This window comes from Sus scrofa, chromosome 13 (assembly GCF_054392235.1).
Source record: "Sus scrofa isolate SSC_HxYL_T2T_F1_AM1 chromosome 13, Sscrofa_HxYL_maternal_Yorkshire_Landrace_v2.0, whole genome shotgun sequence".
In the NCBI taxonomy this organism is placed as follows: Eukaryota; Metazoa; Chordata; class Mammalia; order Artiodactyla; family Suidae; genus Sus; species Sus scrofa.
Window position 1 is genome coordinate 172737280 of NC_139395.1, and position 25448 is coordinate 172762727.

The window sequence follows — 25448 nt, forward strand, 5'->3', positions numbered from 1 at the left end:
AAGAGTGGAAACTCTAGGGTTAAATTGTTTGAAATGACAGCTCCGTTGCTTCCTAGCACCATGACCTTGGGCCTTTCACTTAATTTCTCTATGCCCAGTTACACTGTAAAATGGGGATGATGGCAATGCTTCTCTCCTAGGTTTATTTTGAGCAATAAATATGAATATTTGTGAATTGATCAGATCAGCGCTTGGCATGAAGAAAGGACTTAAATATATCCACTATTGGTGAGATAGAGATGGAGAAGTTTGTTCAAAAGCACGTGGTATCCAAATTTATACCCATTCAGTTCTACTCCAAAGCTCAGCCAAATTTTTAACTATGAGAACACACTGGCTTGGTCAGAGCTCTTAACTTTTCTGAGGCTCAGTTTTTCTCACTGGTAAAATGGGGCTAACACAAGCTCTCCTATACAGTCACTGTGAGGATTAAAGTGCAATTATGTAGGCAAAGATGCTGTTATAGAGCCTCTCCCAGAGCTGGGGGTCAATCAGTGATAGTGATTTCTCTGTATATCTACATCCATATCTATTGAACATCTGTATGCATATATCTCTGTGCCTATCTATATATGTACACATGTGTGTTATAAAGAATGAATAGCTGTATAGCCAATGACTTGCTCTTAAAAGTTTCTCATGATATTAGAACATCAAAATGGTTCAAAGAGACTTTTTATGAGTTTACTCCCATTTGAAAGAATTGGATTGTTTACTATATAATTAAAACCAGTTTCCTTTCTAATAAGATTTAATTTTATGTTTTTAATTATATATTTTTAATGTTCCAATGGTTTTAAGGATTTGTAAAAATCATTCAAAATTGCCTCAATACCTTTTCTTTCACAAATATAGATGGACCATAATTTAAAGTTTTGTATCACAGAGGAAAGGTAAAGGACAGACAGTTATAACCCAGCAGGAAATGTGATGATATGTTTTTGCTATTGTGCTTTTTTCTTCCTTTTTCTTTCTTTCTTTCTTTCTTTTTTTTTTTTTTTGGTGTATGTGGGAAAGGGTGTGATGTCATTTTGTCTCCACCCCCTGTGAGTAAGCCCACGGCACAGCTAAGTGCAGCCGCCCGCCTCTGTCACTGGGAGACAGTCCACTTAAATGCAGCTCCAGGGTTGCAGGACCCCCACCAGCATCACTCCCCGTGTGAGGTGGCAAATGCAACATGCTCTCCAGCTTGGGGTGTCTACTTCTCTGTGGAAGTATTGCACTAGCCCTGGGAAATGCACAGAAATTGCCAAAAGGCAAGTAGCTCTGCTGTTTCATGTTTTCAAACTAATATTTAAAAGATACTGGTTTTTAAATGTTAATATTAAATGTGATCTGGTTTGCCAGGTGGGGGGAATAGAGTTCTTCTCAGAGAGTCAAAATTCAAGTGTGTGGAGAAGCTTAAACTTTTGCTTTGTTCCCCACTTCTCTGCTATTTACTTTTCAATTGGATCTCTTTATTGAAAAAGGAAAGAAAAGAAAAGAAAACCAACTTCTTCCTGGATTTAGCAGATGTTCCCAGCAGGTTGAATGGTATAGATTCAAACTGCAGTATTTGTATATGGAATCATATTGTATAGATGGGTATTGTGGTCGCTTGAAAAGACTTGTTTGGTGTGTTTATCCCCCTCCTCAGAGACTAAACCGGTGCTAGCTTAAGGTTTAAAAGAAGCTAATTTGAAACTTAGAATCTTTTGTGTAAATCTCACATAAACCTGTTAACTTGGAGGCTGAAGAACTCTAGGCAGGGCGCACCAAAGAACAGTCACGCGCTAATTTGTAGACACTTCTCTCTAGTGGAGTTTGGAAGAGGGTTTAATCTGCTGAACACGACACTCCCCCTTTTCCTGGCTAAACTGCTCTCATTTTAGTGTTGGTATTTTGTTTACAAATGTAATCAGAAGAAAATTTAAATGTCTTAATTTAGACACTAAAAATAATCTCTTGAGCCCATCAGCTTGAAAACAAGAGCTCACTTTTCTTCTATCTTTGAATGTAAATGTTGCATGTATTTTTTTGTTATTGTTGTTCCTCTGTCGAGGCACTTTTCTAAGCCAACTCCAGGTCTGTGAAGGCTTTTTATGGTTGCAGACTGCTGTAGTCAGCAGGATTATGAAAAACAGGCTGGAATTTATCATACAGTTATGATGGAAAATATCAGAGACAGTGCAGAGCCACAGGCTTGTCAAAACCCTGGTGTGCATGGAATTGGAAAGAAAGATTGTTTAGGTCAGAATATCCAGAAGATCCTACCCGATTCTCCCTCTGGATAGTTTGCTCCAAAATATCTTGTCCCGAGTGAAAACTGTTCTCTCCTCAGTATGTTAAGTGAAACTTGAATTCAGAGTGTGAAGGCTGAAGGATTTGGCCAGTTGATATTTCACATGATGATGTAAAAAGCAATAAAAAAGGCTGGGCAAACCTTCTCAACACTAGTAATTATGAACAAAATAAAAATATCCATGATTAGCTCTTTTTCCTTTATCAAGAATTTTGTTTCTTGATCACAGTAAAAGTGTTTAAATAAATCAATCATGAGCCACAAGCATTCAGAATTAATTGTCCCTACTGCTGAAATAGTTAAGAAGGATCAACCATCTGAGCAAAATCTGGAGGTTTTACCTGCAAATGGTTTTATTTATTTTACCTTGTATTTACTGTGCAGGAATGATAACTGTAAGTTTGTTACTGCAGACTTCTGCAAATTCCAAATGCTTTAATTACCGTGTTGCAATCACTAGATACAATATCTTGACACAGTTTTCCTTTACTTGTTATGGCAAAAAAAAAAAAAAGTTGTTGAAAACAACCACATAACTTTTGCCTAGCTCATGGCACTTTAATCTGAAGTATTTTCATCTAGTATTTTCTTTTGTAATTTAAAAACAATATCCATAGGTTTAATACTTTGGGGGAAAAACTGTCAAATTAAAATAATTATATTATAAAGTAAAGAGCAAGTCTCCTTGTCTCTAAGCTTTCTTTTTTGTTTATTATGGAAGCTTTTGAGGAACTTTCTTTTAGCTGAGGTCGCCTTCCTCAAATTGCATTTTTCAGGAATAGGTATACTGTCCTCAACAGGGGTTCGGGGCTGGCATCTGCTCCTCATCAATTACTTGGGGGACATTTATGCTCTTTCTGTTTTGCCAGGGCGGGGGTGCAGTCACAACAGACTGTAGAACTTGAAAGATTCTAAAAATTTCTCAGTAAAGAAACCTGTCCCATTTTTTTTTAACTCATTGTTTTCCAGACTCATTTGATGAAGAACTGCTTTTCTAGTGGAACAGCTATATCTTGCCAGGGGCTTGTCTTTCGGAGAACATATTGAGGAAATACTGAGCTAATTATGAAAAAAAAAGATAAAAGACCTTTTTTTTCCCCCCTTCATACTTTAGAGTTAGTTAACTATCATTTGTCATTTATGAGGAGCATAGAATTTTGGAGTAAGAAAAGATATTAGTGATCACCTAGGCTGGGGGTTCCCAGATCTTTGGACTTATGGACCTGTAAAAATACAGGGTTCCATTACAGAAGATGTACTTGAATTTTGCCATGTGAGAATGTTCAAAGGGGGAAAAATCCCCATTGCTCATAAAGCCTAGCCATTTTAACAGATTTATAAAATAAATGAATTTATACAAATAAGTCCATTGTTTTTATTTTTCCCATTTCACCATAGACTGATGAAAACTTCATCACAAGCCAATATTTGAGAACTACTGACCAGGGTAATTATTTATGTTACAAATGAAGATACCCAAAGGCAAGGAGGTTTAGTAACTTGGACTAAAAAGACTAGATCCCAGGTTCATGACTTGAACTATGTGTTCTGTTCTGTTTTGACACAAGCGTTAGGACTTATGTTCTGTAGTGTACATGTGAATGCCACCCTTCCCTTCAATAAAATGGCTTCTGGTAAAGATCATAAATATCTTCATCGTCCACATTTTCCTAAGAACATATCTGCTCTGTGTATGTATATGTGTGTGTGTAGTTGACAAATATAGCTGACATAGGAAAGAGAAATTATTTTTTAAATAAGAAATCACTACATGTTTTATGCTTATTTGTTTATGTAGCCACATACTTTGTTATAGAAAATAAAATCCCGGGGTTCCTGTCATGGTGCAGTGGTTGACGAATCCAACTAGGAACCATGAGGTTGCAGGTTTGGTCCCTGGCCTTGCTCAGTGGGTTAAGGATCCCGAGTTGCCCTGAGCTGTGGTGAAGGTTGCAGACGCAGCTTGGATCCTGCGTTGCTGTGGCTCTGGCATCGGCCAGCGGCTATGGCTCCAATCCTGGGAACCTCCGTGTGCCGCGGGAGTGGCCCTAGAAAAGGCAAAAAGACAAAAAGACAAAAAAAAAAAAAAAAAAAAAAGGAAAAAAAGAAAATACTGAGTCTTTCCTACTTTTAAAAGTTTAGGATAAAATTTGAGACTATTATTAATGTCTTCTCCTCCCTACCCCTTAATGACTTTGTTCTTTGGCAAATCATTTACCTTCACTAAGCCTCAGTTTTCTCATCTGTGAAATGGGAATGATGGTAACAATCTTAAAGTATTTTAGAATAAAATGGGATAAAATGTGCAAAGCTTTTAGTGATGGGTCTGACAGGTATTCAGCAAATGTTTATTGAATCACAGAACAATGGATCACTACTGAAAAAATATGCATCCCAAGTAATATGTGATCTTGTGTTCAAACTATCCAACAAACCTCTTGGAAGGCAGCAAATGAAGTGCCATGTTCTTGGTGAAAGGTGGGGCAAGGGAATTAAGAGTTACTCTACTGCACAATGAGAGAAGTTCTCTATTCTTTTCCTGTCTGACCTCTTCAACCCAGTATTTGATGTCAAGTTCAAACACCTCTTTTCTCTGTGGAAATCTGCACCTTTGCCTCGGATCAGATTTTCTGTGGGGACAGAACCTCCAGGAGAGATCCTCTCCACCTTGTTTTTAAGGAGAAGAATTAGACCATAAACACACAGGCCCTGAAGAAGAATTACCACATTGTTGTAAACCCTTGAAAGCCCCTGTGCTTCAGCAACCTCTCAGATTCTTTATTCTTGGCACCATAGAACATTTTCCCCCTGGTATACAGGCTAAACTAAAAACCACAGGGAACAATATGTAGTGAAGGGAGCCAAAGAAAGCTTATGAAGGGGCAGGAGGGCCTTGACACACCTCTCTGTGGAAACTCCTGTGTACAGCAGATTATAATCAGCCAGAGGGCAAAGGCTACCATTTCTAGCCAACTCTCCCAGTCCTCCTGATATAGGTGTGAGGAAAACTACAGAGGAAGAGCCCAGAGATAAGTGTAACCAGGTGGCCCAAGGACATGAGGCTCTTAGGTGCCAGTCTTGGCTTGTGCAGAGGGAGGTGGCAGCTGGCCCTCAGCCTCAGGTTTTTACCTGACAGGGGAGAAATCTCTGACTCCAAGGAGAAAAAAAATCACAGGCAGATGATAATAATAACAATAATGCTCAAAGCTATTAATAACTCATCATCATTATTATAGAGAACATTATTTGAGCTCTATTGCTTGTGGTAATTTAGAGTTAAATATTTTTAATGTGGAAAACTAAATACAGAGTTCCCATTGTGGCTCAGTGGGTTAAGAACCCAGCATAGTGTCTATAAGGATGCGTGTTCGATCCCTGGCCTTGCTCAGTGGGTTAAGGATCCAGTATTTCCACAAGCTGCAGCATAGGTCATAGATGTGGCTCAGATCTGGCAGTGCTGTGGTTGTGGCGTAGGCTGGCAGCTACAGCTCTGATTCAACCCCTAGCGTGGGAACTTCCATACACCACAGGTGCAGCCATAAAAAATAAAATATAACTAAATGCTTGAAGTTCCCCTATAAAGCAGATATTTTATTACTCTCAATTTACAGAGCATAAAATTGTGCCTCAGAGTGATTTGCCCAAAGTCACATAGCCAGAAAATGACAAAAGATCGTACCCTTAATTTCTTTGTAATATCAGTTCCCTCCTCTAATAAAGATGTGTTAATTTCTTCAAGTAAAAAACTGTATTCTGTGTATATGTGGAGCACTGAGGCTGGGAAGATACAGCTTGATACCCATCTTCAGGGAGCTGACCAGTTGATGCAGGAGACAAGGACAGAAAGGGATACTGACAATAGAGTGAGATCATCCTTTGATTTGGCTGAAGCACAGAGAACATCCAGAAGGACCCAACCCAGATTGGAGGGGTAAAAATTATGAGAGGATAAGGCACTCAAGTAGAAGCCTGGAAGACAAACATGTGTTGGGATGAGGAGGAGAATAGTGGGAGGGGTAGGTGACATGTCCAGAACCTAGGCTACCCCCAGGGGCCAGAGCTCAGCAGATGTTAAACTATCCAGAGGGGAAGCCCAGACTGAGAAGTCCACACAAGATGCAACTGCGTCTTCCTGGTCTCTCTCTGCCATGGCTCCCCAAGATGGATTACAAAGCAGAAAGAGAGGTTGTCTTTGGAGAGGAGGGCTCTTCCTCTTCCTCTGAACTTTCCCTGCCTCTCACCTGGGGTCTGGCTTATTCTCTGTGGAGCCCTCACTTTCATAAAATAAGAGTGTGTCCCTCCAGTGGCCCCGTTCATTTCTCCAAATGGTGGCTGATACTTGTGAGAGACCAGGGAGGTTATCTTCCATCTTATGACAGGAGGTTGGGGGCAAAATAGCCGGGAGTGAAAAGAACCCTGCCAGGTAGGATTCTGCCTTTATTAGTCATACATACATATATATATATACATTTACATACATATATGTACATATATGTCATACATACATACATATTTATATGTATATATGTATATGTATATGTATATATATTTACATTATCCTCAGAAATATTTACTTTTTGCCTGTTTCCTGATTGCCATTTCTAAAATAAGGTATAAAAAAAGGAAAACCACAGGAGAATTAGTGTACCATCTTTTACAGTTCTAAAGTTTCTCGGCAGTTTTATTGATTTGTTTCTCTAATCAAGCACTGTTTATTGAGCATCTACTTCATAAAGCTGCATAAGCTCCAGCTCCTATGATAAACATATTAGGAATGTAAAAATTGATCAAGTACAATTTTTGTGATGCTAAGACTATCATGTTTAGAACCCTAGGATTAAAAATAAGATTTCTCTCTGTTAATTATATATTCATTAGTTTAGATTAGTTTTGTAGAGTGCTGTATCAAGCTATGAGATACTAAATATTAAGGAATTTTAGTCTCTGTCTCTCCAAATTTAATGGGGCACAGAGTAACGTTTGAAAATAAAAGAATTTGCATGAACTACATTATAGAAAAGAGAGTTAAAATGTTTTTATATGTTAATGCGAGTTCGTGAAAAATTTGTGTAGGATAAAAGTGAGGTGTCTAAGAGTTCCTGTCATGGCTCAGTAGTAACAAACCCGACTAGTATCCATGAGGACACAGGCCTCACTCAGTGGGTTAAGGATCCAGTGTTGCTGTGAGCTGCAGATGTGGCTTGGATGCCACTTTGCTGTGGCTGTGGCATTGGCCAGCAACTGCAGCTCCGATTGGATCCCTGGCCTGGGAACTTCCATATTCCATAGGTGTGGCCCTAAGAAGCAAAAAAAAAAAAAAAAAAGTGAAGTGTCTAATAAAGGGAGTGTTATTAAGGAGATGTGACCAACTATTCTATCTGGGACATTATCCTCAGAAATATTTACTTTTTGCCTGTTTCCTGATTGCCATTTCTAAAATAAGGTATAAAAGAAGGAGAGAAGATTGAAAGTAAATAGATGAACAATTACAGTGATCTAAGCATAAATATAACATTTTAAAATAATTAGGATAATCTAATGTGAGGAAATTACTAGAATAGTCTAATGAGAATGTAAAAATAAATAGTATCAGATAAAGAAGGAACATAATAAACGTTAAATAGCAATGGTTTAAATACCTATATTCTGTTAAATTAACATTTAAAGAAGACGATAACAGTTAACCATATTACTATATGCTAAATGTTTATATAAATTTTCTCATTTTATCCTCACATCTATTAAATATATTTATATATTATTATTATCCCCACTTCACAGATGAGGAACTAAGTCTAAGGAATATGTTAGCTATCTATTGCTGTGTAACAAATTACCACAAATTTAGCAGCTTAAAACATCACACATTTATTATTTCACAGTTTCTGTGGGTTAGGAGTCCTTTTGGTTTAGCTGGGTCCTCCCCTTCAAGGTCTCTCACAAGGCTGCAACAAAGGTGTCAGCCTGGGCTGAGGTCTCCTTGGAAGGAATTCTGTCCTTGAGAGTCAGTTGGATGGCCTCATTTCCATACTGGTTATTGGCCAGAGCTCATCTCAGTTCTTTGCCACATGGGCCTCTTTACTATGGTCTCTTGTTTTGTCAAAGTGTATGAGCTCTGATGAGTCAGCAGGCAAGATGGAAATTACGAGCTTGTGTAGCCTAATGGTAGAAGCCACAGCCCCTTACCTTTGCCATACTCTCTTGGATAGAAGCAGCTCACAGGTCCTGTCCCACAGAAGGATTATACAAGGAGTGAGTGTCAGGAGATGGGGATTTTTTATTCGGGATCCTTTTAGTGTCTACCCACTACACAATGGTCAATGGCTGCTTGGAGTTACATAGCTAGTAACTGATACAGTGGAACTATGAATACAGGAAATCTAACTCCAGAAAATATACTAGTTTGAGTATTACTATCCCATCCACTTCCCACAAAATTCAGCCTTTAATGGCTGATGCTCAGCAGGCAAACTGCCAGTATGTCTGCCTCCATGGTTGGAGTTGATGGTAGGAAATCCCTGAGAATTGAGATAAATATCTTACAAGAGCAAAACTCAAGGTGCATATTCAGTACCCAGTATGGACCTTATTTTCTGTATATAAGTGAGCAGTCAATGCCTAGATTCCTCTGCTGATTTCTTCTGTGGTACATCTAGTGTGGTTGATCCCATGTAGAGCTGTATACAAAGTGAATTGTCCCAAATTAAAAGGTTTGCTTTCCTTGTAAGATTCAGATGCTATCATATCTTAAAGAAAGAGAGAAAACATAAGACAAAATGAAAATGTTCTTTAAAGAAGTATACAATTTCAAGCAGCTAACACCTATGAAACTTATGATACAGTCCCTGTAAAATATGATTCTGAAATATCACTAAGTGGTATTTCCAGCAAATGGAGGAGTTGCTATAAGGTTGAATTAAATTTGTGTTTGGAGGAAGAAAGTATACTTCTAGTAGTGGATATGTTGGAGATGACTAGTTAAACTGAAGAAACTTCTTTTAGGTCCTTTTTGGTATGAATAAAATAATAATTCTTTCATATGCTCTACGAATCAAAGTTTAGGTTGTAGACAGAATTCACTCTTAATGGGACACCTAGTACTTTGCAGAACATTTAATACTGGAGTATTTGGTGGGCTTCTTTTTTTTTTTTTTTTTTAATCTCTAGCCCACAGTTTATCCTGTGCTGAGATGGTCCTAAAGGCCTAAGAGGTACATGGTGAGAAGGATTTACTTCAAGGTATCAGGCTACTTTATAAAAGTTCTGTGAACAGCAAGACTGAATCAAGACTTACCCTACTGTACATAATTTTATCTTGGGCTCCCCATTAAGAACCTTCCACAGAGAGATTTTTTATAGTGTGTTGTAGGTTTCCCTGATCTAACAAAGCCCTGATTATATGTCCAGTGATTTTGATAGAATTTGGAAGCCTTATAGCTAGAGTAAACTTTTTAGGTCCTCTCAGTGTAGCAAGCTGTGAAGTCAGCTAATGTCTTCCCTGTGGAATTCTGAAATGGAGGTAAAAATGTGATGCCTTCATGAAAGTGTCACTGTTGTTCTCCAAATAAGAACTACACATTTAAAGTCCATACACTAGAAAATCAGACCAAATCCACCCACTCCAAGCACCTTCTGATAAGATTATAAATTAATTTTTAGAGAAGACTTAGGTCTAATTTAAGTTTCCCCTATGATATAGCAATTCAGTGTAAACATGTTCTTTATCCGTGAGTGCAAAAACTAAGCATCTGTTCTCAATTGTTGTAACCCACACATTAGGATAAATGAAAGTTTTCAAAAATATCAGCACTATTCTTGCTGGAGGGGCTGTGGAGAAAAGGGAACTCTCCTGCACTGCTGGTGGGAATGTAAACTGGTACAGCCACTATGGAGAACAGTTTGGAGATACCTTAGAAATCTATACATAGAACTTCCATATGACCCTGCAATCCCACTCTTGGGCATCTATCCGGACAAAGCTCTACTTAAAAGAGACACATGCACCCACATGTTCATTGCAGCACTATTCACAATAGCCAGGACATGGAAACAATCCAAATGTCCATCGACAGATGATTGGATTCGGAAGAGGTGGTATATATACACAATGGAATACTACTCAGCCATAAAAAAGGATGACATAATGCCATTTGCAGAAACATGGATGGAACTAGAGAATCTCATACTGAGTGAAATGAGCCAGAAAGACAAAGACAAATACCATATGATATCACTTATAACTGGAATCTAATATCCAGCACAAATGAACATCTCCTCAGAAAAGAAAATCATGGACTTGGAGATGAGACTTGTGGCTGCCTGATGGGAGGGGGAGGGAGTGGGAGGGATCGGGAGCTTGGGCTTATCAGACACAACTTAGAATAGATTTACAAGGAGATCCTGCTGAATAGCATTGAGAACTATGTCTAGATACTCATGTTGCAACAGAAGAAAGGGTCGGGAAAAACTGTAATTGTAATGTATACATGTAAGGATAACCTGACCCCCTTGCTGTACAGTGGAAAAATTAAAAAAAAAAAAATATCAGCACTATTCTGTTTCCCTACTCAGTTACGATTTCATTGGTCTTGGGTGGGAGTTTTAAAAATTCCTCAGTGATTTTAATGTAGCCAGAGTTGAGCACTACTGATCTACGGGTTTTGAAATTTTGCATATGTAAGTGCTTGATAAATCTTTCTGGTTGAGTGCTGGGTAAAATTTAAAATTTGCAAGTGAATTATTTTGATATTTTAAGTTTTAATATCAAGTTAAAGGTGTTTTTTTGTTTTGTTTTGTTTTTTTTAATTTTGTGCTACTTTGCATCTGGATGCTAAAGCATTATTAGGAAAAATTTTGAAATTTCCTTCCAGGTCAAACAAAATAAGAAAATGTTTAAATTTGAAATTAACATTTGTTTTTGGTGTTAGAAAAAATTCAAATGTCTGCTTCTTCTTTTTTTTTTTTTTTTTTTAATTTTTTGGCTTCCCCATGGCATATGGAGTTCCCAGGCCAGATCTGAGCCGTAGTTGCAACTTAAGCCACAGCTTCAGCAACACTGGACCTTAATTTCTGTGCAAGGCCAGGGATTGAACCTGTGTTCCAATGTTCCCAAGATGCCACTGATCCAGTCAAATGTCTACTTTTGCAAAATCTCAGAAGGTAGAGCTGAGAAGTGATGGTTAATAGTGTTTTTCAACACAGAACTTATATTTATTTATTCTGTCACTCAATTAACTTAGAAAGAAATCATATTAGGATTACTGGTGTATAAGTATATGTACAGTGGGATACTACTCATCCCTAAAAAGAATGAAATTTGAGGGCATTATTCTAAGTGAAATAAGTCAGAGAAAGACAAATACTATATGATATTACTCATGTGGAATCTAAAAAATACAACAAACTAGTGAATATGATGAAAACAAAGCAGATTCACAGATATACAGAACAAACTAGTGTTTACCAGTTGTGGGGTGGAGGGGCAAGATAGGAGTTGGGGGTTGGGAAGTACAAACCATTAGGTGTAAGATAGGCTCAAGGATGTATTGTACAACATGGGGAATTTAGTCAATATTTTGCAATAACTGTGGAATAAAAGTAACCTTTTAAATTTTTAATAAAAATTTTTAAAAGAAATGTTTTAAAAAATTATCATATTAGGAATATAAGGATGATTTGGACATTTCTTGCCTTTGGGAAATTGAAATTTGTTCTATTTAAAACTGATACAAGTTGGCCACACAAAGGTCATTTTCTTTTAGATGAAACTGTTGGTGTCTTAATTCTCTCTCTTTTTTTTTTTTTTTTTTTTTTGTTAGGGCTGCACTCTAGGCATATGGAAATTCCCAGGCTAGGGGTTGAATCAGGGCTACAGCTGCCAGCCTTTGTCACAGCCACAGCAACACAGGATCCAAGCTGCGTCTTAGACCTACACCATAGCTCACAACAATGCTTGATCCTTAACCCACCAAGTAAGGCCAGGGATTGAACCCGCAACCTCATGGTTACTAGTCGGATTTGTTTCCACTGTAGCACAATGAGAACTCCCAGTGTCTTAATTCTTATCCCTGTGTAACAACTAAAATTTGCAAGAGTTAAGCTGTCCCAGTGTGTTACCAGGTACTAGCTTTAAGTGATATATATGTACCTAAGGCAGAAAAAAAAATTATTTCATGTAATATATTAAGAAAACCAAAGCAGCCCATGACCTTGATTAAGGCAAAATGCAAAAGTTAAGAAAACATCCAATAAATTTTCTCATTGAAAAGATCTGGGTTATATGAATTGCCTTTGGAAATGGTTCCTTTAATTGTGTGTGTTACCATATACATTCCAGCTCATCTTCTTACTGTTTTGTGTTAAGGATAATTTATAAGCATATGGGATAACTTATAATCTAAAACATCTTTGAAGTGTATTCCATTGTGTGACCAAGAAAATGAAAGGTCTCTTCTCTGAATGGAGACTGAACCCCTGCTAGGACAAAACTGGGGGTACATTGCTTCCAACAAGATGCCCAAGTGGAGTTTCAGATTTTCTTTCTCCTTAAGTGCCATCCTTGGATTTTTCCATTCTCTGAGCTGATAAGAAAACATTCTGGTTTTCCAAGGGCCCTGATGAGAGTTCACTGTGCACTTATTGTGTGGGTGTGTGAGCCCTAACAGGCCTTCCTTCTCTGAGAGCAGCAGATTCTGTCATTGAAGGAGGGGTTTGGGGTGACTGCCAAAGTCATGCTGGCAGAGAACTCTGGAATTCAGTCCTGGTACAGATATGCCGGCAGGGGATTCAGGACAGTATCCTTCTCCTTTCACTTTCCCAGATGGAGTTAAAACATCTCCAGCCACTAAGTTTGGGATAAAGTATCAGATGATGTGAAGAATGGCCCCTCCCTTCCTCTCTTGGCTCATCCTCTTCACAGATCCTATTGTTATAGAATAATTCTCTAACTACTCATACTTTTTACTAGTATTAGAAGGAAAATGATGCTGGCCATATTCTGCTATGGAGGTTTACCCAAAACTGCAGTCTCATTATGAATTGGGAGGATAAATATTGGAAAATAGGAATAGGGGCTAGTGGTTAAAGTAAGGAGTAAATGTGAGCCTGGCGAGGGACCTGACTTCTCTGAATTATCAGATCTGCTTCCCTGGGTAAAAAGGGAATAATTACCAGTTCTCTTTCTAGCTTCCCCTGATAAATAATACTAGAGTGACGGTAATGGGTTTTTGGTAGTAATCTTCTTAACCTAAGTAAGAGGGGATGTGGAAGACCAGGCCCAGTTTTGAAAACTCTACCTGCCATGGCAGCTACAGAAAGCTAGACGTTCTTGTCTCCTGGACACGTCCTGGAAAGAGCCTGAGCCAGAAGAATACTCTGTTTTTGTGTGTCAGAATCTCACATGTCCGGGCCTGGGGGGTGTCAGCTTCACAGTGACAAGAGGCCTGAGGATGGGATCCACGGAACTGTGGATTTTTCTTAACACAATTCTTGCCATCAGCAGCTTCCATGCCCTTGTCCAGCTTTCCCTGCAGGGGTTTGGAAGCTCTTGCTTGAGAAGATTTACCTTTTATTGCGAAAGACTTGGGAGCACAACTCACAGTCCTTAGTCATTTTCCTTCCATGTACGCTTGAGATGCAGTTCTGTGTAATTTGACTTTCACCTGGATGCCTGGTCTGTCTGATTGATTCTCAGGTACTAGGTTGGACAGATCAGTCTTCTAATGAGACTCTTTTTTTTTTTTTTTTTCCCCTGCTCTCCTCCCTTTTGTGCCTAGTTGTCCTTTCCCTTAGGCTTCCTTCTCTCTCTCTTTTCTTTACAGTTCCCTCCTTTCCTCTTTCCCCCAGCTCTCAACACCATAGGAGTCCTTAGAACATTCTCTGGGTTTCCACTCTCAGTCTCAGCTGCTGGCTATTTTGGCTCTCATCCTCACTGCACAGCTGACTCTTCATCTGTTTGGATTCAGTAGAAATCATCCCTTTGGAAGACAATGAACATTTTGTATTTTTTTTAAAGGCAGGAATAGCTGTTTCTATGTCTTACTAAATGTTCCACATGACTGAGAACATCATGGTTTCCTGCTCCTTTATCTTGGCCATGTCAACAAGGTTGCAAGGAGTACAAATTAACATTAATCTGGTGAGTTTTGTGCATATCAAATTGAATAAACCATACTGTATATTTACGGCATAGTTTGTTCTTGAATCATTTTGAATATGGCATGAGTTGGTATGTCCCCCGAAGTATGGCAATAACATATGCATGATAAAAGCCAGATACCGCAGTGTTATTTTTTAAGATCACTTTTCTACTTGTTCTTGACGTTTTGTTCCAGGGGAGTTGTTGCAGTTTAATAGTTTGAAGAATTTACAGAGAACTTTGCCTTTTCGGGTGGCTCGGGCTGGATCTTAACTTCAAATGCCATGGTTCTCTTTATTTGACTGGTGGCCAACATTTCCATGAAAGTGAGTTTCTGTGTCAACTGTCTCCATGAAACATGATCTTCTAATTGGCACCTGGATCACAGTTGTAAGCATTTCATACCATTTCAACATACCAATCTTCCTCTTTGATCTCGATTTCTCTGATCTCTATGCTATTTTTCTCTATTTCTTTTTTTCCTTGCTGTACTCAACAGATGACTTCCAAATTTTCCCCTCACTCTTTACAACCCTCCTATTTTCTGCTTTCATGTCTTCTTTACATATCCATCTTTGTACTTGGAAGACCTTCCACTATTTCTGCCACAAAAAGTTTATGCAGTCTATTGACTATTAGACTTTTTTCAACCACAGTGATAATGACTAGTGAATATATATGTATATATATGTATATAAAATTAGATTTCCAGATCCAAGTGTATGCGCTTACACATGTATGTGCCATGCTGCATTCTTGTATTGGTTAGATAAAGGTCTTAGAATGGATTAAATTTGGTGTGATGGACCATTGATTTTTTGTTATTGATAACCATAATGGTAATAATGTGGTTTAGGGTTTTGCTCTCATGAAAACCTAGTTCCCATAAAAACAGCCTTTCACTGGAGCAAGTGATTGTTTTTATTATCCTGTTTGGGGAATAGAAACTCAAAGTACTGATATTACAACTGAATCACCAGAATAACTAATAAAAAAATCCTTGAATCACTTGAAGAAGCAATAATACTTCACACTCTAGGTTAGTCAGAATTCCTTCTCCACATTTCTGTTGGCAAGGAAATCTCACTTTCACAATTTTTCACCAATGTGTTAATGCTTTCTTGAATACTTTTAGGTGCCTTTCTCAGCTGTTTACAAAGAACACCGTTTAGTTTTAGAAGACCTTAAATTTGTCAGATGAATTGCATTATATAACATTTGTTCTTAATTGGCCATTCAATCCAAGCATCTGTTTTTACTTATGTCAGAAAATTAAGACAACAAGTATTTACTGTAGTGTTTTCCAAAGTCATCATAACCCATGGCTTACATGTTATCTGTAAGGTTTTTGTGGTGTCCCAGAAACATCCATTTCAAAAAGTTTTTCATGGCCTGAGGTTCATAGGCCACAAAGGAACCATGGATGTTAACACTAAATAAACTTCCTGTAAATTGTGTTATCAAATGATTTAAATGGCATTAAAGGATAAGCATTAGAAGAGTCCAGATCCTTTTAGGAATATCTCTAAGGACTTTTGTATTTTGTCAGAGTGTGTCTTTGTTTGTTTCTTTAAAGGGGAGAAGCATGTTCCCCCATTTGCCTGCTTGTATCTGAAGTCTCTCTTCCATCTCCCTTCTTTCTTAATGATACTTGCATCCTGCTTCCATCCACAAATTCTGGTTGTTGAAGATGAGATGGGAATAGGAAATGAAACCTATGAGTTTTGTCTTATTGAGATGCAGGTTTTTTACAAGGCTGGAGATTATCATTCTCAAACTACATTGAGGAGCAAGACATCACTGACTGCAGTGGTCCTTAAGCTTGAGCATCGGGATCATCTTGTTAAAACTCAGAATGCTGCGTCCCATCCCTAGAATTTCTGATTCTGTATATGAAGTGGGCTAGTCCAGAGAATTTGCATTTCTCTCAAGTTCCCAGGTGACAGAGGTGCCGCTTGTCCTCATTTTCAAACCACTACATTAGTGACTCTATTAAGAATGCAAAGCCCTACCTCTCCCATCTCCACACTTCTCTCCCTCCGCCTTTAGGATAGTCACACCAGATTCTAACTTAGGAGGTCTGGGTAACATGCATGTTAAATAACTATCACTGATGATTCTGATGAGATTAACTGTATATGGAGAAATAATATTTATTTATATAATCAATACCAAGCATGGGACACTAATTCCAAGAAAGTAGTTAAGAGGAAATCAGCTAACTTAATATAATTCTATAAATTTGGAGAACCTGTGCTTTTCATTTGTTCAGCATATGATACATAACTGTAAAAAATGTTAAGCTTGAGGCAGTAGACCTCTAGTTCTTGTGATGAACTTCTGTCTACCTTTATACTTTGAAACCATCTTTTCCCATAGCTAGCTGGAGCCTGAGCAGCACCCACCATTAATTAACCTTGTTTGGTGGTGAGTAATGTTGAAATCTGGGACTGGAAGATTTGGGTGACATTATGAGATATTAGAGTCATTCTGCTTGTGTGTTTGTGTGTTAAAATTAATGCCTAGTATTGGCCTGAAGCATCTGTTAAATGTAACCCAAACTTAAGAAAACCCACTCTAAAATATGAATAGTTTACCATGTCAATCAAGAAAAATACAACTGTGAAACTAAAGGTGAATTTGATACTTCACATGAAGGTCCTATTATTTTGACTTATATAGACTGTTAATGAGCTAGCCCTTCAGCTGACATTGACATCAGCTTATTGTTGAACATTAGCTGTGACATTTATATTTGGCAGTCAGCTAAAAACATTGTGTATGTTGCTTGCAAGTTGGGGTTCTTTTTCTTAGCAACAGGAGTCCATAAACTTATATTTTCAAGTTGTAATGTAAAGTAGCACATTGTGGGTATGTACATTTTGGGGGAGACTATTGGTCTTTAGATATTGAGATTCTCAAAAAAGTCTAATAGCCAATGAAAGTTAAGAAGCACATGTCTATGTCTTTCAATTGAGTTAGAATTAGGATGTGTTGAGTGGCTGGAAGAATTATACTATATTTATAAAACATTCAGAAAGGTCTTTGAGATGGTCCATAAACAATCTCAAATTTCATAACTAAGATGTGAACATACAGTTTATGTAATTGATTTTGATATGGTGCAAAAAAATTTAAATGTGGAAATATAGAATCCAAGATGATTCTCAGTGACCCTCACCTGAGAGTTTATGCCTGTGGAGTATCCTCACACGTGGAATCATGAAAGGCCTGTGTATCCATTGGAGTACAGAAGAAGGGAACAGGCTAGGTCATAAAAGACATTGTAGCTCACACCTTGCTCTTTCCTTTGACCTCCACATCTGGGGAAAACCAGGTGCCATGTTAGAAAATACTCAAGCATTCCTGTGAAGAGGTCCATGTGGGTGGGGTCTGAAAACTACCTGTAGCCAGGACAAACTTGACATCATAGGAATGAGCTGTCTTGGAAATGCATCCTCTAACCCAAGTGAAGCCTTCAAACGATGGTAGCCCTGGCCTTAATTGCAGTCTTGTGAGAGATTCTGAGTGTAACAACCTAACCAAGCTGTTCTCAGATTCCTTCCTAATCCAAAATAGTATTCCTTCCAAATGCCACTGTTGTTTAAGCCATTAAGCTTTGGGTTAATTTACTATGCAATAATAGGTGATAATAAAGGGAGTGTATTTGCTGCATTTTAAATTGTAATTTAAAGGACTATTTAAGTGGAGCAAAAATAGAATAAGAAATATAGTCTTTATTGGCATATGACTTTGAAAATATTATCTGGTCTATGGGCAAAAGGTAAATGGAAATAAATTCAAGAGGAGTATTTTTGAATCAATTCCCTTTTCCAGGACTACAAAAAGCTGAGCATATATCCCGATCAAAGAGTGATTGAAAAAATATGTGAACAAATGATCTTTTAATCATTGAAAATATTTGATTTTAGAGCAACTTAAGGATCACATTTTCTAAGACCTTGATCGATGGCCTTGTCATTCATTCCAGAGGTGATTTCAGGACTGGCCTTAGGCCAAAGGTGGGTCTGTATTGGTCCTGCTGTCATTTTAGTAGCGTCAATCTATACCCAGAAGAGCTTAAGGGGGAACTGGATCCAAGATCCACCCTTAGATGACCTGCAATTCCTGAATTCCCCTGAGAAACAAATGGGCCTCCTGGGATAAGCCTGGCTCTCATCTCCTCAGGCATAGCTTTCACCTCATACTGAAGTTTATGCCATGGCATTCTAAATGTGGTTGTATCTCTAGGTTAAGCCTTTGTGAAATTGCCTATTTCTTATTAAAAAAATAATTTTATAAACATCTAATGTTGTAATAGGAGAAATCAAGATATAAGGAAGAGAAATTATTCTTGTCCCTGAGTTTATACCCTAGCAAAAGGAATAGATGAACAAAACGGGAGAATACAATGAAATAAAGGCTGTACCTGAGGAAAGAATAAAGTTGAATTGAGGCATAGAGAGGAAAGGTATTTATTTTGCTTGAAAATGTTGGAAAGGTCTTGAACAGGGCCTTCTCTGTCATTCTGAAAGTTTTTATGGCATTTACATGAGTGACTATTTAATAAAATACTTAATATAGAGAATATCGTTATGTGTGCTATCTGGGGAAGGTGAGTAGATTTTTCTAACCCCAAACCAGAGTGCATGGTAAATGTGAAGATATTTTTGAATACATAGATAACATGTTTGAAAGCTAGGGCTCTTCCAAAACATACAAGAGGAGTTCCTGTCATGGCGCAATGCTTAACGAATCCGACCAGGAACCAAAACATACAAGATATTCTAACTATATTTTACCTCTGGTGTACTTCTTTAATGGGTGGTATTAGGACCTTATTAACAAAGCAGCTAACAAAACATAAAATGAGGTAGGCAGTTTTCTTCCAGTTGGCCAGTTCCTTGGCCAACTGGATGGAAACTGGGTCACTTGGATGATATAGGTTACAAGGGACCTGCTTCGCCCCTCATCCCAGACCAAACTCCAGTCTAGACCTCGAGTCTTCTTCTAACATGCTTCATCATTCATGGAATCACAAGGCCCCTTGTGGTCTCTTGCTTTCACGCAGATTCAAGGCACCAGAGACTTGACCTTTCCAGAGTGTTTATCATAGTTGCCAAGGAAGGGCTGTTTTAGCATTAAAAACAGCTCGTTTCCTACCACTCCTTCATCCACTTTAGATGAACACACCTAATTAAGCAATTAAAGCATTCAGACTTTTGAACCAAGTTCTACTTGTGAAGGATGCTATGGGCAAAGAACACAGTCAGGGAAGCCAAAAAACTGAGTCTTATCTGAAACCATCATCCAAACAGGTGATGTGCCACTAGAAAAGTCACAACTGTGACTAGCAATCAAGCATGTTAGGATCATTTTCTCACTCTGTCCTTGGAAGTGGGAACACCCTCATCTTCACTGGCCCCTCTTCTCCAAGGCAGTGGTGGGGCTCAGACTTTTTAATTAGAAGTGAGACCATATTGCTTTGGGATTCAATTGTGTTATCTTGTTTACAGAAGTTTAAATAAAATAAGGAAGTAACTTCCAGTGAGTGAAGGCTTTTATTTACATGCATTTTAGACTTTGCAATATCCTTATTTCTCTTTTCTTCTAAGAAAATATAATTATACCAATGATCTTTGGGAAATTTCCAGGTTGTTGTTAATATGTCTAATTGTTGGATAATATCCACATCACTATATTAAAAACAACTAATGTATCAAGCAGGAGAAAATTTTCACCCAAACTGTGTGCAAAGAACCTGCCTGTTCTGTTTTAGAGAGATTGGATCTCAAACCACATCTCAGGCATGTTTGACCTTCCAGAGTGCCCCTCTCCTGATATTCCACTCTGCACCTTAAAGTTAAGTGTGGGAGTTCCCATCGTGGCTCAGTGGTTAACAAACCTGACTAGCATCCATGAGGACGGGGGTTCAACCCCTGGCTTCGCTCAATCCCTGGCTTTGCTCAGTGGGTTACGGATCCGGTGTTGCCGTGAGCTGTGGTGTAGGTCTAAAACAAGACTCAGATCCTACGTTGCTGTGGTTCTGGCATAAGCTGGAGGCTACAGCTCTGATTTGACCCCCAGCCTGGGAACCTCCATATGCCGCTGGTGCAGCCCTAAAAGACAAAAATACATAAATAAAGTTGTGTGATTTATTTTAACATTACTTTCAGCTGATTAGTAAATAGTCTTCTGTAGTTATAGCTTAATCTAGAGGAAAGTAACAAATAAAATTTTTTCCTTTCTATATTGTAAACACACAGTGTGTTTGTCTATCCCCTATTTGTCTACAATTTGTCTACCCCATTGTTTCATCCAATCTGATAAATTGTTATATTTTATCAGTTTTAATCAGGATATAAAATGTTTCCAATACCTTAAAAAATTCCATTGTGTTCCTTTGTAGTCAGTCTCTTCCCCAAACCCCCAGCTGGGAAGCACTGATGTGATTTCTGTCCCTGTGGTTTTGCTCTTTCCAGACTGTCCTATGATAGAAGCTTGTATTATGTAGCCTTTCTGTCTGGATTTTTTCACCTAGCATAGAGCTTTTGTGATATATCTATGTTGTTGCTGATACTAGTTTATTCTTTATTGGTGGAATTTGTATTCCATTATATTGCTGGACCACAATTTATTGACACAATCACCAATTGATGTACATCCAGGGTGTTTTTAGTTTGGGGCAATTATGAACTAAACTGCTATAACATTTACTTACACATCTTTGTGTGCATATACGTTTTCATTTCTTTTGGAGTGGGATTGCTTTGTTATAAATTAAATGTAATTTTAACTTTAAAAAATGACAAAGCGTTTTTAAAGAGGCTTTATTACTCTTGATAGGAAAGTATAAGTTTTCAGTTACTCTATATCCTTGCCATTCTGTGATATTGTCAGCTTTTTTTTTTTTTTTTTTACTTTGAGCCATTCTAATAGGAAAGAGTCAGATAAGTTTTGAATCCATATCTTTACATCTTAGAGAGTGGCCCACACTTGATATGATAGGTATCTTCCTTTAAGAAAAAAATATGAGATAAATTTTCTAAGAAACCACAATTTTATCTGAAAGGTCATAGATAAATTAATTTGCTGAAATCCACAGTAATTTCCTTGTGAGATAAGATAAAATATGGAAATAGGCTACACTTGCCTGATAGACACAGAGAAAACATTCTATAAAGTTTAGTCTTATCGCTCTCCCTTCCTATATCTTGTATTCATGAGTCATCATAACCCAACCATTAAAATGATACAATCTAAATGGAACTGTCACATAGGTTTTTTTTTTGCCTCTTTCAGCTTTAAGACTCACTGTAAGCCTGCCTTACATACTTGAAAAGATACTTTGAACAACAGTGCTCAAGATCAGAGAATGCTAAGTAAATCTGGGTGTCCCATGTAGTGAAGAAATGAAAGCCCTCTATCTGTTACAATTTAGAGAGTAGGGAAACTCACAAATATGGGTTCTGCTAATAATGAGGATTCACTGATTGTATTTGCTATCCCTGTTCCACAGGGTGGATCATGCATGTTGTTATTTATGTACAATGACATGGTGATGCCATTCTTATCGCTTAGCATGGGTGTTTTCTCTAGCCAGAGGCTAAGAAAACTTAACATTCATTAGGGAAAAAAAGAAAGAAAGAAACCTCAATACTTAAATATCTCACTCACTGGGCCTCAAACACCATAAGCAGATTAGGAAAACCGAACAGCCTAATGAAACTGCTTATTTACATTAAAAATATGCATTAACATGAAGATAACATCATGTTGAAAAGCCCTGACTGGCAAAAATAAGAGCTCCACTGTTTGATTTCTTTAAGGTGGGTGATGTCTTGTTGGAACCTGATTGCTTTTGTGAACATTTGCAGCTGTCTTGTAGGATCCTTTATAAATGAAGTAGCCATCCATCACTTCTATCCTTGGCCAAAGAGTAGTTTTCACATCTCAGAGGTGCTTTATAAATGTTTGCAATCACCAGCTTTTTTTGTAGATTCCTTTTAGTACAAAGAGATTTTTTTTTTCCATAAAAATTTGATTTTTCCTGACTTTAATTTCTACAATGTAAATTGTATTTTCATGCTGTTTTAATGGCAATGTTAGCTTTATTAAATCAAGGAAACCCTAAGTACATCAATGTCTTGAGCTAGTGAGGTGAAATGACCAGGTTGCATAAATGTTTTGCAGGAATCTGGTGCTTTAGGGAAGGATGACATTCCATTCCCCATTGCCCTCCTTTCTACCCCTTTTGCGGAAGACACACCCTTCTCAGTCCACATTTCTGTGATTCTTTCAGTGGCAAAGTGCAAGTTGATTTGACTGGCAAGAGCCAACATGACCTCCTTTATGTTTTAATTTCCATTTTAAAAATCTATTATTAATGACCTCGTTTTTGGATTCATTCATTAAAAGAAAAAACCCCAAAAACCCTGTGGTTTTGCTGGGACAAAGAAAGACAAATACCTTGATAAGCAGATGAATGAAATTCAACTTTCCATCAACATCTGTTAAACATCTATCTCTTTACTTGCTAGTTATTTTCATGTTTATTGTGTGATGCAATCCTAGGTAAGGCATTTTTTATATTTCAGAGGGAAAAATCCAAAATGGGTGGTAGACATAAATGTGAAAATGAAGCACATTTTATCTATGCCACCCCCCAACATTCCCAGTGTTGTCCTCTCCAGAACCCAAAATCTGAAGACTTCTATTGCTCCAGCAGATCGGCCTTCTCCTTGTCACATTCCAGATTATCCCATAACTATCCCTTGTCTAAATTTCTCTAAGCAGTGCCCTATTCCTGATAGCCTACTCTTTGAAAATGATATTCTCATTCATAGTAAAGTGTTAATGGCTGGTAATAGCTAAATGTCTTATTTTTCTGAGTCTTTTATCTGAAGGTGCTTATATAAATAAAGACAATATAAGAGAATTGGGTCCATCTTCTCAAATGGGAAGATTTCAACTTTGTAGAGTTAGAGGGAAAGAATTTGTTCAAGCATGAGAGCCCTCCTCATGTCTCTCAAATCATGTCCAAATCAGTGACAACCCATTCTGTTTACATGTCCAGTGGGTCTTGGAAAAGGGACCAAGTAATGTCCTCACTGCTGAAAGTCCTGACAGTAATACATATGTTTACAGGCAACTTGCAAGGCATGTTGGGAAAAGGCTGTGTATTTAATTCAGAAAATGGCATCAGCAGTCACCAAAATTTCTTGAAGCAATTATAATCACCAAGAAAGCAGTATTAAGGTCTCTTTGCTCAATGAACTCCTTGGAGTAACTCAGTTTAAATTAAGGTTTAAAGGAAAAAACCCTTGTCTTGAAGCATGTGACATGAACACCCATGGTGAGCCACTCCCCTGTACTTTCACTTGGATACTGAGAAGGAGCCACACTGATTAATGGGGGTGTGGGGGGTCTTATGGCCCCACACAGTGGTCCCCCATTTGCTCACTTGTATTTATTCCACCTCCCTCATGCTCTACAGGGAGGGAGAACAATGTTGTGGACAAAGAAGAAAGTTTTCAGCACTAACTGAAGAGTTGCTGTTCTCAGGGCACTGCTCCAAGTCTAGGGGACAGGGGTAACAAGCCAGGAGCTCATGGCCCTTAGCACCGAGGAGAGGAAGATAAGAACGGTCAGGGGCAGCGTCTGGATGGCACAGATGAGAGATGTCTAGTCACGTGGGACCTGGGGATTATCTCTAGAGTGGGTGAGGACAAGTAAATTTTTTTTTTTTTTTTGTCTTTTGTTGTTGTTGCTATTTCTTGGGCCGCTCCCGCGGCATATGGAGGTTCCCAGGCTAGGGGTTGAATCGGAGCTGTAGCCACCAGCCTACGCCAGAGCCACAGCAACGCGTGATCCGAGCCGCGTCTGCAACCTACACCACAGCTCACGGCAACGCCGGATCGTTAACCCACTGAGCAAGGGCAGGGACCGAACCCGCAACCTCATGGTTCCTAGTCGGATTCGTTAACCACTGTGCCACGACGGGAACTCCAGGACAAGTAAATTTAATACACGTTGCTGGGCTCTGAGTCCTTAGGTTCTTTGGAATATTTCAGAGGGGCAAGAGTAAGACCCCAAATCCTATTTGGGTCCATATGTCTCTAAACGTGACAACACTCTGCAACTGAATACCTGAGAAATGGGCTTCATATGCTGTGTCATTTTAGAGTGTCACTTTAGGAAGAACTATAGCAACTTTTCAGATATCCACGTGGACACTGGATTTTGACAGAAGCAAGACCCAACACGTTTCAAAGCCAAATGATGCTTCTGATTTTGCCACAGTGTTTTTATAAAATAAAAAGTCTAATTTCTGCTTCAGATCAATAGGAATTCATTCAAAAAGTACTTATTAATTGCTTTCTGTGGTGCAGGCACTATAGGAGGATGAGTATGGAGGAAAGTGCCCTTCATCTTTTTTTATCACATGGACATGAACAGCTGCAGAGGCTGTCGGCCACCCAGGCGTGTGCCTCTGAGGGAATTGGGGCTGCACAGAGACTGGGGGGATGGCCAGGATTCAGCTAGATCAGTGTCTGTGGGAATCCATAGGAGCAATCCATTGAAAGAAAGGCAGTAATTCCTTTTGTAATAGGGAGTTTGTAAATAAAAACAATTTAATAATGATTTTCTTTAAAAAACTCTTTCTAATGTAGCTTTTTGTTTGAGGCTAATCTTATATGAGCAGGGAAAAAAAAAAAAAAAAAAAAAAAAGGACAGGCTGCATTTTTCTTTAAATCTTAAATAAAAACCAAACCAAAACAAAAAACTTTCCTCTGCTGATTATTGGGGATTTCCTTTGACTCTTGGCAGATGATTTCCAAAAATGAGTTAACACCCTCTGATGTGGACTCTTCCTACTCCACCCTGATTCTATTCCAGCAAAATCCATTCTTCTCTTTCAAAAAAAACACGTGTGTGGTTTTTTTGTTTGTTTGTTTTTTAAATATTGATGACAGAGATCTGCTTTTCTCTCTGTCCTGAGCTATGCCTGGAGATTTAAAGATACTGGTT

General features: G+C 38.2%; 1 protein-coding gene across 50 annotated transcripts in view; it reads left to right on the forward strand.

Moving 5' to 3' along the window:
* Nucleotides 1–1089: 1089 nt before the first annotated feature.
* Nucleotides 1090–25448, forward strand: part of ABI3BP (ABI family member 3 binding protein) — a 277985-nt gene continuing 253626 nt past the window's right edge. For 38 of the 50 annotated variants that reach the window (XM_084991537.1, XM_084991541.1, XM_084991536.1 and 35 more), the window contains exon 1: nt 1090–1256. In XM_084991537.1, coding sequence (XP_084847663.1) covers nt 1178–1256 — 79 coding nt within the window. In that variant the 5' untranslated portion in view covers nt 1090–1177. Of the gene's footprint in view, nt 1261–25448 lie in introns of all 50 variants that reach the window. The other 12 variants (XM_084991540.1, XM_084991569.1, XM_084991544.1 and 9 more) reach the window with 1 other exon arrangement.